We start from the raw sequence: 12,919 nt of genomic DNA on the forward strand, positions 1-12,919 counted from the left end.
ATACTGCCCAACACCATCCCTGTTACTATTATTAATATAACTACAGCTGCTACAACAACAACAGCTACTACTACTACTACTACTGTTACCACCTCTAACAGCCAGGAGCCCAGCTCTGTGGTTCAGCAGCAAGAGCAGACATGACCCTCAAATAAAGTGAATCACAAGGTTGCTAAGCTGACACTGTGCAGGAAGTCAGGGTTTTCTTTTAAATGACCGTATATTCTTCGCATTGAGCGTTATAGCATAAACATGTAGCGGGCCCCACCAGGCACAGCCCAGATTCCGGTGAAGGCCCAGCGCGGTTCGTCCCCATGCTGCTCTTTTAGTGGACACTCCCCCATCTTGGCTCACACACCCTCCCTTTAGAGGCAGAAGGAGTGCAGTTCTGCCACAGGCTGCAGGGTACCGGACAAGTCTCCTGCCAAGGTAAATACACTGTAGTATTTCTAAACACTTGACTGTTATTCATTCACTTCCCAGGCACACGTTTCGGTCTCTGTTGCACGCGCAAAGCTGGGGACGATTGTTAACTAAGTTAGCGATGACTGTGAGTTACCGTGGTGACCTGCGGGCTGCACTAGTATTAGCATTATCAGCTAGCAGGGTTAGCCAACCATGTTAAGCTAGTGGCGCGGAATGCTAACGCTAGCGGTTTACCGCACTGATGTATTAATTGGGTTAAGAAGTTATTTACGGAAAGTTAGCTGTAAATAGCGACAAGACAACCCGTCCTTGTGAGGTTACTGCTGGTTTCAGGTAAAGATGGAATGAAATTGCAGTTGCCTCCGAAAACACAAAGTTGTTAAGTTTGCTAAGTTTGTTAGCGAGGGTGAGCGAGTCCACTGCTAAGTTTTAAAGACGGTGTTTGAATCCCACAGGTGACGCGGAAAGATTACGAAAACTTACGTTAGTGGCTATAGTATGTGTAGCCGTCAAATGGAGTTCTGGTGAACTAATACATGTTGTTGTAACGCCATGGTGTGCGCTCGAACGGGTAGCAACACGTCGCTAAAATACTTCATTCTAATACAGCAGTCCTGCTATTAATTAGTGATACAGTGCTGAGCACTGAACACAGCAGGGGCGAAGCGAAGAACAATAGTGTTCAGTGCGAAGCACTGAACACTATTGTTCTTCTGTGCGCTTCTTCTTCTTCTTCTTATTATTAAAATTATTTTTCCTCTTCCGTACTTTTTTCGGTTCGCTACTAGTCAAAAACGATAGCGAGCACCCAGGCGAATTATATATCAAAACGTGCGGCTCAATCGGACTCGGTCTGCTATTATTTTTCTCTACAGAATACGCGTTTTTCGCGTCGTAAGACGCGAAAAACGCACGAAAAAATCCCATTCAAAGTAAATGGGAGAAGGCGAAAAACGCGAAAAAATCTCCCCCTTTTTCAAAGGGTTACTGCTCTGGCATACTTTCACCTAGAGACGCCATTCCAACTTAAAAATGTAGACACAAGTCTCGTCTATTGGTGCAGTAATTCTCGTTTTGATAGGTCATATAGTTTTTGAGCAGTCGCCGTTCAATGACCGTGAGCGTTTTGGGAGAAATTGTGAGTTTATAATGGGTGTGTATTGCACGGAATGTTCGCGCTAGAGTGGAGGGGATTAACTGCCAGAGTGGAGAGAAGCACTGAAAATTGTGTGAAACTTTTGTCTTTCCACGCTCCTCCAAAGCACAAATTTCGCTCTATGTGCGCGAAACTTTCCAAGGTTGTAGTGCCGCTTGCGCTGATTCTCACGATGTGCCTGGCTAAGCGACAGGACTTACGGTTTTTGAGTTGTGAGCCTCTGAGCGAGGAGAGCGCCTCTGACCTCGCCCATAAGGTCCAATACAAATGAAAAATGGGAGAGACAGAAACCAGCCGTTTTTTAACTCGCTCTAAAATCCGCATTTTTCAGCCCAGCGAAAAAAGAAAGTGATCAGAGTGTACAGCAAAGCCTTGTGGCTCTCACGGTGAAGAAATTTCGGCAATAGGAGTTTCGGTGTCGGCGTGAGAAGCGTTTGTTCGGAGGGTGCGCAGAGGCCAAATTCAGACGTTTCTCAGAGTCTCGCAGACCCGCAGGTGGCCTGATCTCAAGTTGCCGTGGCAACCTCTGAGCCTAATTGCCTCTCCCACACACACACATATGTAGCTTTAGCTGCAGCTGTGCAGCTCAGTCAAATGATCAGTTCTCCATTAAGCTCTATAGTGACATGCTAACCAGCCACAGCCAAGCTACCTACTGGTGAGTTGTATGTGTTAGTGATGTAATGAGTGATGTTGGCCTGTTAGCGTTAGCCACAATGCTAACATGCTAATGCTAACATGAGGTCCTATGAACTTGTTGGTGCCTGGAGGTATACCTGTTGATGTCGGTTTGGTGTGCTAACATGCTAATGTTAGCATGCTAATGCTAATATGCTAACTTAGGCTAAAATGAATCTTGAAGGCGTTCTAATAATGGTTCAGAGGTTTTTAATGTGTTATTTGACATGCTAATTTAGCATGCTAATGCTAACATGCTAACATATGTTAAAATGATTGGTAAAGGCATTCTAAGGGTGTTTGAGACCTTCTCAATGTGTTTTCTGACATGCTAATGTCAGCTAAGCATTGTCGCCGATGCTGAAATTGGGTCCCATGAACGGGTTTGACTTTGATATCGGGCTGCCGTGCTAATAGCCACGCGCACGGGCCGGCGTTTGGCACACGGCCCGGCGTTTGCGCACTGTATCACTCTCCAAATTTCCCGCCGAGGGGAATTTGTCTAGTCTTTATTAAGGTTATAATGTTGAGCTGTCGTTTAAAAGTTTTTGAGCGGGTGAAATGGTCTAATGGAGGCAGTGATTTGTGGTGCTGTTTTATTGTATTGTGTTACACTAAAAGTATATATTTTCCGCTATTTTGTCCACCCCGTTTGACTAGTTTTACCATCAAGCACTAACGTCACATAGTATGAATGCTAGAATATATCAGGCGAGTGTTCATCAGCTTCCAAACAACAGCCTCTAAAGTCGAAAGCTGAACTATTTCCTCTTTAAAAGAGTTTTTTCAAATCATCATGAACCTAATAAATTGATAGCTCAGTGTGTATTGAAGCCATCACTGTTGTCAACAGGTGGAGAGGTTGTCAGTGAGAGGAAAGTAGAGGAGGGTCCCAGAAACAGAACATCCTCCACTCCCTCATTATCAGTATGGGGGCTGTCATTTCACGGTGGAAGGTTTGTTTTCCAACTTTTGCTGATCATGTATTTCTTTATGCTGCTGTGATACAGATTTTATCATTGCGCAATAGTTGTCGTTTACTTTTGTTAAAGAACAGGAAGTAATTCTGTATACATAAATGATCACAATTCAGATGTTTATGCTAATACTCATTCTTGGATCTTTGTTCCTTGGCATGTTGACATACACATTAAATGAAATCACCAACAACACACAAGATACATACGCAGAATGTGTCGAATTGGGAAAGTAAAAGAGGAAGTTTTCAGACGATTTTAAGAAGTTGCTTGCACAAAGAGAGCTGTTGTTGTGGAAGATGTCATCAGTTCTTTGCTTTGACCTGGATTTCAACATGTTTGCCTTCCAGGCTAAACCATCCACTGTGGAAATTTTGGAAGGAATTGATAAGGTAAGCTTAATCTAAAAGACTTTCCTGATAGACTGTAGATTTCCGGAAGTGCTGTTTTGAATTTTAAACATGTAGTTTTTATTATTATTACTTTTCACATTTGCATGTTGTAATGTTTACAGCCTAAAATGTGCTGTTGGTAGAAGACAATCACACACTGTTGTGGTCCTCAACAGCGTCCTCTTTATTCTTCTGTGCCCTGTTCACATTTAAACAGAAGTAAGAGTATTTTCCCTTACATCCCTAAATGTTGGATGCATCCAAGCTGACAGAAGGCACCGACTGTCAGTCAAATGAGTGAAACACAAATGAAGCATTATTGGTAGAACTTACCAAAGGCATCTGGAAGTGTACTTGTGCCCGATGATGTTTATGAAGCCCACACGGTGCAGAAACGCTCACATGTTCTGTACAGACTCAGTCCACATAGACTTGGTAAGATCAGGGATTTAACTGTAGCACCGCAGTCGTGGGCCATATCAAGGAAAGGTTACTAGTAAATTGCTTCTTTGTATCTGCAGTACTTAAAGGTAAGTTGTGACTCATTACAACTGGGGTTTTATTTCTGTAGCTCTGGGCATCTGCTATATTGTTGATGATAACATTATACTCACCAAAGTAATTGCAGAGATCTGAGAACGTGGTGACATCGGTAAAAATAGGCCCGAAGGGGCAACAAAAATATGCAGTCTGAAAATCATGCAGGTTGTAAACAAGACAAAAGTTTTGGCAGATTATCTAAATCACTTCATTTGGAGGTAAAAGTGAAAGTGAGCACATCAGTAGTGTTGCTAATAATCCCTCATTGCACTGTAAAACCATAACTGCATACAACTACAGCTAATAAGTTGGTCTTTGAGCTTAGATGTTTCCCAAAGGACAAATTGGGTAATAATTTTACTGTCGCTCTCTGCTTCCTCTTCCAAATAAGTTTGATCTGTGTGGGATATTGTTTTCAACATGTCTGCTCATCTCTGTTGCCCTGTTTTTAGCATCATCACCATGTTCCCATCAGTTATTTTAAGCAAGAGTAAAGTATTATATTAACTGATAGAATGAATGGCCAGAGCTATGAAAATAAAAACTGAATTGTCATAAACTGCACTTTTCCTTTAATGAAACATGCAGATAAAACATAGGAGAAAGTGTTGTATTGTTATAATCTGGCAAAACAAAGAATAAAGTATAGATGTATAGTATGTATACTGGTACTTAGTAACCACTTGCTTGTTGTTGACTTGTATAAGTTGCATCTTTTGACCATAAGTAAACACCTATCATTGAATGTCAAATCAGCTCCTTATTTCCTTACTGATGGGGCTTTAGTGCTCTTCCACAGCTAAGCTAGTGTTAGGCTATTTTCAGCAGCTGTCCTTGGAGGAAGAGTCCCTCCACATTCACTGAAGAGGTCAGGTGGCATTGAAGTTTTTAAGAGATGAGTGCCAGCCCTGTTAGTTTCTTCCAGAAAAGTCCTCACAATTCTGTGTTTTTTCTTATGTGTGAGCATACACACCACACATATCCAAACATATGATATTGTAATGCTATGAGAGGAGTTTAACCAGTGCTTGGAGTGACAGACACACATGTTACAGGAGAACCATAGTGACCAGAATGGTTTCCATTCAGTCTGCAAGCTATTTATGGATGACCCTTGAAGGCAGTGGTGTAACCTTTCCATATTTTAAAAAACAAACAAACAACAGATGATTGAGCTATTTATTAATTGCAAACCTATAATGAATTACATAAAAAGTTGACTATCCCGCCAGATGGGAAATTTGACCATGATCCAATCAAAATGTTTGCTTGATATGCTGCCACTAGTTAATGTCAGGTTTGTATTAAGCTTCTTATGTGCTGCACGTTCACTTTAAAATTTTAAGTCCTACTAACAACTGTGGTGCACCCTGTCAAAAGTTCAACAACAAATCCTTATAATTTGCTCCATTTGCATGTATGTAAAGGCACACTGTTGAGAGACATGGCCTTCAGGCAGTGATGAACTCTCATGATTTGCAGAATGAAACGCGGAGCTGCAACTTTGAAGAAAAATAAAACCGTTAAAATATTCTCAGTTCAGTTTCAAGTTTGTCCTAATGTACAATATCCTGAAGCCACCAGAACCAGTTATTTTCTGCAGAGACTTGTACTACATTTGAATTACATTTTATTCAAATGTTTAGGAAAAATTAAATGGGATAAATGCCCAGTCCTGCTGGAAAAGCCTGCTGTGAAACTTAATGAAACTTGAATGTAATGTTCCAGACCCGAGAGCTGGAACAGCAACATGACGCCATAAAGAGTTACTTTGACTTGCTGAGATGCTGTATGTGGGGGGCTTTTTATGTTTTTAATTTTGTGTTATGTTTTGAACATAAACTAACAATTGTAGAGAATTGGTGGTGGTTGAGTTTGAGACGACTGTTTTGACACGTGGTCACTGAATGTGTTTTGTGTTGAAGCTATGAAAAATGATGCACTGTCCACATTTGTGTGGTGAGTTTTGAAAAGTGAAGTCAGTGTTGTGCATGTTATCAATTTTAAAACTGTAATTATCACATTTGTGGAGGAGTATAATGTTCCTTTCATTTTTCCCCTCAGGATATTCAGGTTCTTGAAGAATATGGTGAGAAGTATCAAAGGCAGCTGAAGATATGGATCGGACGACTGCTTCTGTATTCGTCTCTTCTCTACCTGATCACATGTGTAGTTGTGTATTTCTGGTACCTGCCTGAACAGTTGATGGGACGCCTCATATTGTCTCTTCCCTTTGTAATATTTCCATTATTGTAAGTTCACAAGATAGTGAATCACATTTTGTCTAAACTGTAATTACAATGCAACCAGTCAACCATTTCTTTCCTTTCCCCTCAGAGTTTGGTTACTTCGAAAAATGCTTATAATTATTTTTTCACGAAGAACTGAAAAAAATAGTGAGCTCATTTTTGCTATTTACCTATAACTTGCCACAGAATTTAATTGTTTTTAACAATTGAACTGGTGTTGAATGAATTATTATTTATTTATTTTTCAGATGACAAATTAGAGGATCTTAAAGCACAAAAAAGGAAAATAGTAAGTGAAGGTTTTTTTTGACCGTTGTTGACTGACTTCTCAATTTTGATTTTTAGTTTAGTAGCGTTGTGCTACTAGCGAAACATAACTTTTTCTTAAAGCATGGACAGAATTGTCACAAAATGACGAAAAAACTGAAAATAGCCTTTTGGCTTGTAACGTTTTGATTACTTTGATGCAGCATGATGGTCAATTGACTTACAGAATTACACATACAAAGGTATTTCTGTGCCACAAACCTAAAACACTTAAAGATTGTTGCATCAGTTTACATCGTTCTTTTCACATTTCAGTCCAACAGTTACACCTGAGCAATCAACTGCTCAAAATCACTCAACAAAAACAACTTTCTTAAAACTTAACATGTGACTCAATCCATTTGTAGAACAAGCTATAAATAATTTGAAAGACAACAGTCATTTAAAGAAAAACAAAATATGTATTTTCTGAAATAACCTTTTGTTTCTGCTAAATGGGCCATATCTGCATACGATAGATTAAAGTGTTCGTTGGGTGGAGCTGATGCTCGGTATTTTTAGAAAAGGAAAATATTTTCAGAGTCACAGTTGAAGAGAATGGGTGCTTGGCAAAGTTAGGAAGAAGTGCGTTGTGTTGGCTCTTCTGCATTTAACTGTTGAGACTCACCATGTCACTCAGTGCAGCTGCAGTTATAAAGCCATTACAGACAAGTGGGTGATTTTCAGCACCTCTGGCTCTCCACACATTTTCTCTCGTGTCCCTTAAATTAGCTGTGCAAGCATGAGCGATCTACAAAGTGACGATTGTCATACACGTGTGGCTTGCACTGTGGTCACATGAGTGAGAGAAACGTATAGAACTCATTATCTCTGTAGGATGCATTAGATTTCATGAGTCGTCTCCAGTGAAGTGAACGCTTGCACTTCCTTTTGCGAGTTGTTCTGTAGGTAGCTTTGAAGTGTTGCTCTTATTGATCCTTGCAGCGTTTTGCACCAAGATACTTGCTTATCTAGGATCTATACAGGCAGCATTTGAATGGTACAGTGACTTAACCCAGTAAACCACTCTGCTAATGTCACTTTAATTAATAGCATTTAGCGCAGGAAAGAAATAAATCTGAGAAATTGCTTGTCATCCTCTGTCAAGTCTAATAACTTTCAATAATTAGGGCTGATGGATTTTCACACTCTCCATTATCGAAGTAGTGAATGTAATTATTCTTCATATTATATCTAAACATTAAGAAATGTTTGGTACTTATTTTAAATGAAGATGTACAATTTAGTGAAGTAGCTTCCTGGTGCCATTTCTCAGTCACGTTTATTTGTAATGTTACGGAAGGCGATTCAAAGACATTAATGTGTGTTTATAAAACACCTATTGATTACATCAGATGATCATCAAATAATTACTCTGGAGGAGAGAGATTATTCTAGGACTGATTTGTTTGTGCAATGTATTAAAAAGTGATGGAAGCATGTATCCTAAAATACCTGTAAACGTCTCTCTGCAGCTTGAAGAAGTTATGGAAACTGAGACATACAAAAATGCTAAAATGATTCTGGAGAGATTTGATCCTGATTCCAAGAAGAAAATGGTGAGTTATTTTGTCTTTACTTTGAATACACTGATTGTGTTCTATTTTTAATTATGCTCTTGCACCCTCCTGTCATCTGTGTAAAGGAGCTTGAATCCACTCCTATTGGACTTCAGATGACTCCAAAACCAGGACAAGGTAGTAGTGAGTTCTGAAGAACACAGAACAGTTTCACCTACTTTTTCTTACTGTTGTTAACCTGCAATGTTGTCTATGTTACTGTAGAGCTCCGCCAGCGTAATGTCATCCCAAAGACCCCTCCAGTGATGGTGAATCCTGCGAGTGGAGTTGCTGCCCGCCCTCCTCTTGCCTCTGGGCCCAACTATTCTGGACGATCTTCCCACTCTGCTCCAGGTGGACCCCCAGAGAGGAGCCTGTCGGCTATAGCTGCTCAGCAGAGCTTGATGAGGAAGCCTGTGACCCCTGGAACACCTGTTCCAGGAGTCGGTGAGTTACCTGCACACAGGGGGACCACATCATAATGTGGTCGATTAAGGTGCGATTTACTCCTCCCTGGCTCTGTGTCCCCAGTTGCTTAAGGCTCTGTGGTGTGTTGTCAGCAAGGGTGGTACACGTTTTACAGTATTTGTAATGGGTAATTATATGAATGTAGTTTTCAAACATGTTACTAAAAGGTCCAACCTTTTTCAAACAAGTGTATGATAGTACAGTCAGATGCAGATGCAGTCAGAATGTGATGCCCGTGCCTTCTATGGTTGGCTTTAAAGATTCTAAAAGTCAGCCAACACGATGAAAAACTTTCCATAGAACAGTCGCTGTATATGGAAGACTTCTGTGGAGTGTAGGGGTATTGAATATTCAATATAAATTATTTCTGGACTATGAACACTCAATAGAAGATGCAAATAAGTGCAAACAGTAAAGGAAATGTGCTCCTAGAGGAAGCTGCATGCTGTAATTGCCATGTGGAATGCCAACTGTGAGGTATGCACGAATCAGGATTACATTAACTATGATTAATTAGCCAGACCTGCGTTTGTTCTCTGGGCAATGGTGGTGGAATCTCACTAAATGTCTTTTAATGCTTGGTGAAATTGCCTTTGGCATTGGAAACACCTCACAAATGGTTTACATGACTTGATGTTATCACCTGCTTCTGTGGAAAATTGAAAGTGAAAAGCAATTTGATACAAAGAGTCACCACAGAGTTTCCATATGTTGCTAAATTAATAACCAGCAGGATACTGAGACTCTGCCAAGTCTCACAGAAATGACCAGTCATCTTCCTATGATTGCTCTTGATGTTAGATTATATTAATTACTACTCACCAACACAGCAGGGATTCTGGACGTGCTTTGCAAGTGAGATCCAGTGTGAAAGCCATTAAGAAAATGGGGCAGGACTTTGTGAAATTCGTTGCGGTTTGTGCAGCAAACTGTGAATCTCAGCCTCACGATTTCATTTACTTTTTTACTGTAAGCAGCCCCAGTTTATTGTGGTTTGTATTCAAGACTGCAGACTGTGTCTAACAGGCATTGATGTTGTGCCTTAACAGGGATGCATCCCCCAGGCCCGCCCCTGGCCAGACCTGTGCTCCCAAGGGAAAGAGGCGCTATGGACAGAGTCATTGAGTATCTAGTTGGAGACGGCCCTCAGAACAGGTAAACAACCGCTGCCTTTGAACAGACAGTCTCTTTTCAGTAATATACTTATACAGTATATACAATTTCTCATTTTGGAATTTGGGGGGCAAAGTATAGTTAATGTATTAAGCAGGTTTGCATCCAATTTAATAAAAATTAAGTGCTGATGCACATAAAATGAGGTAATATGATGTTTTTATGAGCTGATTTTAAAATGCTGATAATCTGCCAAGATTAACAGGGAATTGCTAAAACTTGCATTGTATGTATCAACAAAATGAGCTTTTATGTAATCTAATGCCATGTACTGCATGCTGTCTTAACTGGATTGTCTTTCCTTCCTCATAGATACGCTCTCATATGTCAGCAGTGTCTCTCTCATAACGGCATGGCATTAAAAGAGGAATTTGAATATGTTGGTAAGACTTGGAGAAACACAACACTGTTTGTCAGTCTCCATCAAACACTATGCCTTCATTTGCCCTCTAGCACTTGGCAGTGTAGTATATCATGTGGCTCTTAAATGCCTCTGCCACTACCGACCCTTGTAAGCAAAAATGCAACAAGATTGAATATGCAAACTAGTGCTACACGTCAGTCTGAAGTGTTTATGCATGTCAGGCATTTTTTGTCATTGGTTCATATTCATGTATATTAATCTGTGTCTGTCTGAGAATCTATTCCTGAGGCAACATAAACTATATGTATGTTGTTTCGTTTGTGTTGTTTCAGCCTTCAGATGCGCTTATTGTTACTTCTTGAACCCTGCAAGAAAGACCAGGCCTCAGGCACCCAGACTCCCCGAGGTCACTGGTGAACTGAAGCTGTCATCTGATGCACCCATACCATCGTCTGGTGCTGACGAAGATGACAAGCAATCTGTTCCAGGTGATAATGACACTGTAGCAGGTTTTTGTCCACACAAAGAACATACTTTTAAGGTGTAATGGTCATGCATGTAATGAAATGCTATCCATATTGGTACATTTAGAATTAAAAATTACAATACAATACAGTCGTGTTATTTTTCATCTTTCCCTCCTCTTTTTTTATTCTTGTTTGCAATGCATGCACATCTAACCTGAAAAATTGTCTCCAATTGTCAGGGAAGACTAAGCTTGCTGATGTGTTTGCAGAAACAGACACCCAAGAGCCAGGCACGCCAACAACCACAGAGCCCAGCTCTGCATCAGACGGCCAAACCACGCCAGAGTCACAAGATCTGCCCTCGGAGAAATCTGACGGAGAGCACGATTTGTCCGCCATGGAAGTGGAATGAAACGGTGGAATAATGATTTCAAGTCAGGCTGGAACTTTTAGTTTTTTTCTTTACAGATAATTTGTAAGTTGATGCCTTGAGTTGGAATAACACAGTGAACAAGTCAGCAGCTGATGTGATTTTCAACTTACAGTACAGAATGTCCTTTCTTTTGAGAATTGTTTTTATAGTTCTAGCGTTAGTGATGAATTGAATATCGTATTGTATAGCGCTAGCATTTGGTAGCAACCGCCAAACAAACCTCCTTCCCAGTATGATGATGTCAAGCCCATTTTCATAACATTGCATTGGTAGTGATCAGGATTATGTTTTTTGATGTGGAGGAAAAGTCTTTTTCCATGTTTTCTTTATTTTCCATGTTTTATTTGTGTTGCCCTGACATTATTCTATCTGGGTTAATTGGAAATTGCGGAAACAAACAAACAAAAAAACATTTTGTGGCAAAATACATTTTTATTTATGGGAAATTATTTATAAATATTTTTCTATAATGCTGTGCCTTTCATGACAGTGTTGACTAAGGTACTCTGTTAAGATGTTTACACAACCATGGTACTATAATAAGATTACACATGTATTTATTGCTAAAAGGGAGGAAAGGTGATTTATGTCACTACTGTGCACCTGCCCTTAAGTGTCTTTTATATTTTAAGTCTGCCTCAGAGTATTGCTGATAAAACCTATTTACATATAGACAAAAAAGTCATTTAGCTGTTTACAGACGGTATGTGTTTGCTGAATGTCTTCATCCTTGTTCTGTGTGAATAATACTAAATAAACTTTTGGAAAATATCTGCGTACGTGTGTGCTCAGAATCACAGCACATTCACCAAGTTAGATACATGCTGGGATTTTTTTTAATATGTATATGCGGAAGAATTAATTGACCAATGTTGCTGTGAAAAAACACAGTTGATTATCGCTGAATTTTAAAGGTGATTCTGCATTAACATCAAAACATGAAGAGAGAAGCTCAAACTAACATGTAGATCGTGAACACTGACAGTACATCCCACGTCTGCCTGCCGCCTTACTGCGTCATGTATTTTAAATCGCTGCCCCATTTCTTCCCTGGCCGGCTTTTCACCAAGGAGCATGTTTAAACGGTCTGTTTTCATTAGTAGGCCAATTTTAGCTTGTGATCATTTTATTTTAGCTCATTGATCATTTTAGACAGCGTAAGATAATGGTGCTGACACCGAGCCCGACCAGTCTTGATTGCTTGACCCTCTTCATTTGCAACAAGAAAGTCATTGCAGCTACAAAGTTGCTCTCTGCCATCTCATGACCCTTTTCCCCTGAAGATAAACCGTAAACTATTGGTAAGGTCAACACCCCACATCTTCTATGGGTTTTGATAATGTATGTTTACAGAGACGTGACCTCCTGGGCCTTGTAATGCATCAATGTGACATCGACAGTAACGCCTGATTCCACCGCATGCTGTTTGAGGTTGACCTCTGACAAGAGCCAAACAGGGAAAAAAAATGGGACATCAATAGGACAACGTTTGGATGTTTTCATACCACTGGGAGGTTGTCCGGCATACATAGTCTGCACATATGTGCATCATCATAAGTAACGCATCACAAAAGATCTCTGTGCTTTGAAAATATCTGTTGGAGTAATGTTTTTGATTCCACAGCACTGACTCATCTCTTGACAGTTTTTACTTTATTGCAGAATTATTATTTGTGTGCAAGGTTTTCAACTCAGTGTACCGACATTCAGTTTTGTGTTTGGCATTTTTTT

The 12,919-nt window shown here is 40.0% G+C and overlaps 1 protein-coding gene across 2 annotated transcripts; it reads left to right on the forward strand.

Moving 5' to 3' along the window:
• The first annotated feature begins 359 nt into the window (after nucleotides 1–359).
• Nucleotides 360–11,953, forward strand: lnpa (limb and neural patterns a). 2 transcript variants are annotated; one of them, XM_070976672.1, is made up of 13 exons: nucleotides 360–429; nucleotides 3,114–3,216; nucleotides 3,588–3,629; nucleotides 6,234–6,421; nucleotides 6,507–6,565; nucleotides 6,667–6,707; nucleotides 8,200–8,283; nucleotides 8,370–8,421; nucleotides 8,509–8,730; nucleotides 9,801–9,906; nucleotides 10,237–10,307; nucleotides 10,621–10,776; nucleotides 10,995–11,953. In XM_070976672.1, the coding sequence occupies exons 2-13, from the start codon at nucleotides 3,190–3,192 to the stop codon at nucleotides 11,165–11,167; spliced, it is 1,221 nt and encodes a 406-aa protein (XP_070832773.1). In that variant the 5' UTR covers nucleotides 360–429; nucleotides 3,114–3,189; the 3' UTR covers nucleotides 11,168–11,953. The 2 variants fall into 2 exon arrangements, with proteins under 2 accessions (XP_070832773.1, XP_070832774.1); XM_070976673.1 differs by having other exon boundaries at nucleotides 11,025–11,953.
• Nucleotides 11,954–12,919: the final 966 nt, after the last annotated feature.

This window comes from Chaetodon trifascialis, chromosome 12 (assembly GCF_039877785.1).
Source record: "Chaetodon trifascialis isolate fChaTrf1 chromosome 12, fChaTrf1.hap1, whole genome shotgun sequence".
NCBI classification, from domain to species: domain Eukaryota; kingdom Metazoa; phylum Chordata; class Actinopteri; order Chaetodontiformes; family Chaetodontidae; genus Chaetodon; species Chaetodon trifascialis.

Bases quoted from the DNA above. Each gene is read 5' to 3' on its own strand.
- lnpa (XM_070976672.1), top strand. From the start codon at position 3,190: ATGGGGGCTGTCATTTCACGGTGGAAG. The intron at 9,907-10,236 runs GTAAACAACCGC...CCTTCCTCATAG, and splicing joins GGAGACGGCCCTCAGAACAG to ATACGCTCTCATATGTCAGC. The intron at 10,777-10,994 runs GTGATAATGACA...TCCAATTGTCAG, and splicing joins TGACAAGCAATCTGTTCCAG to GGAAGACTAAGCTTGCTGAT.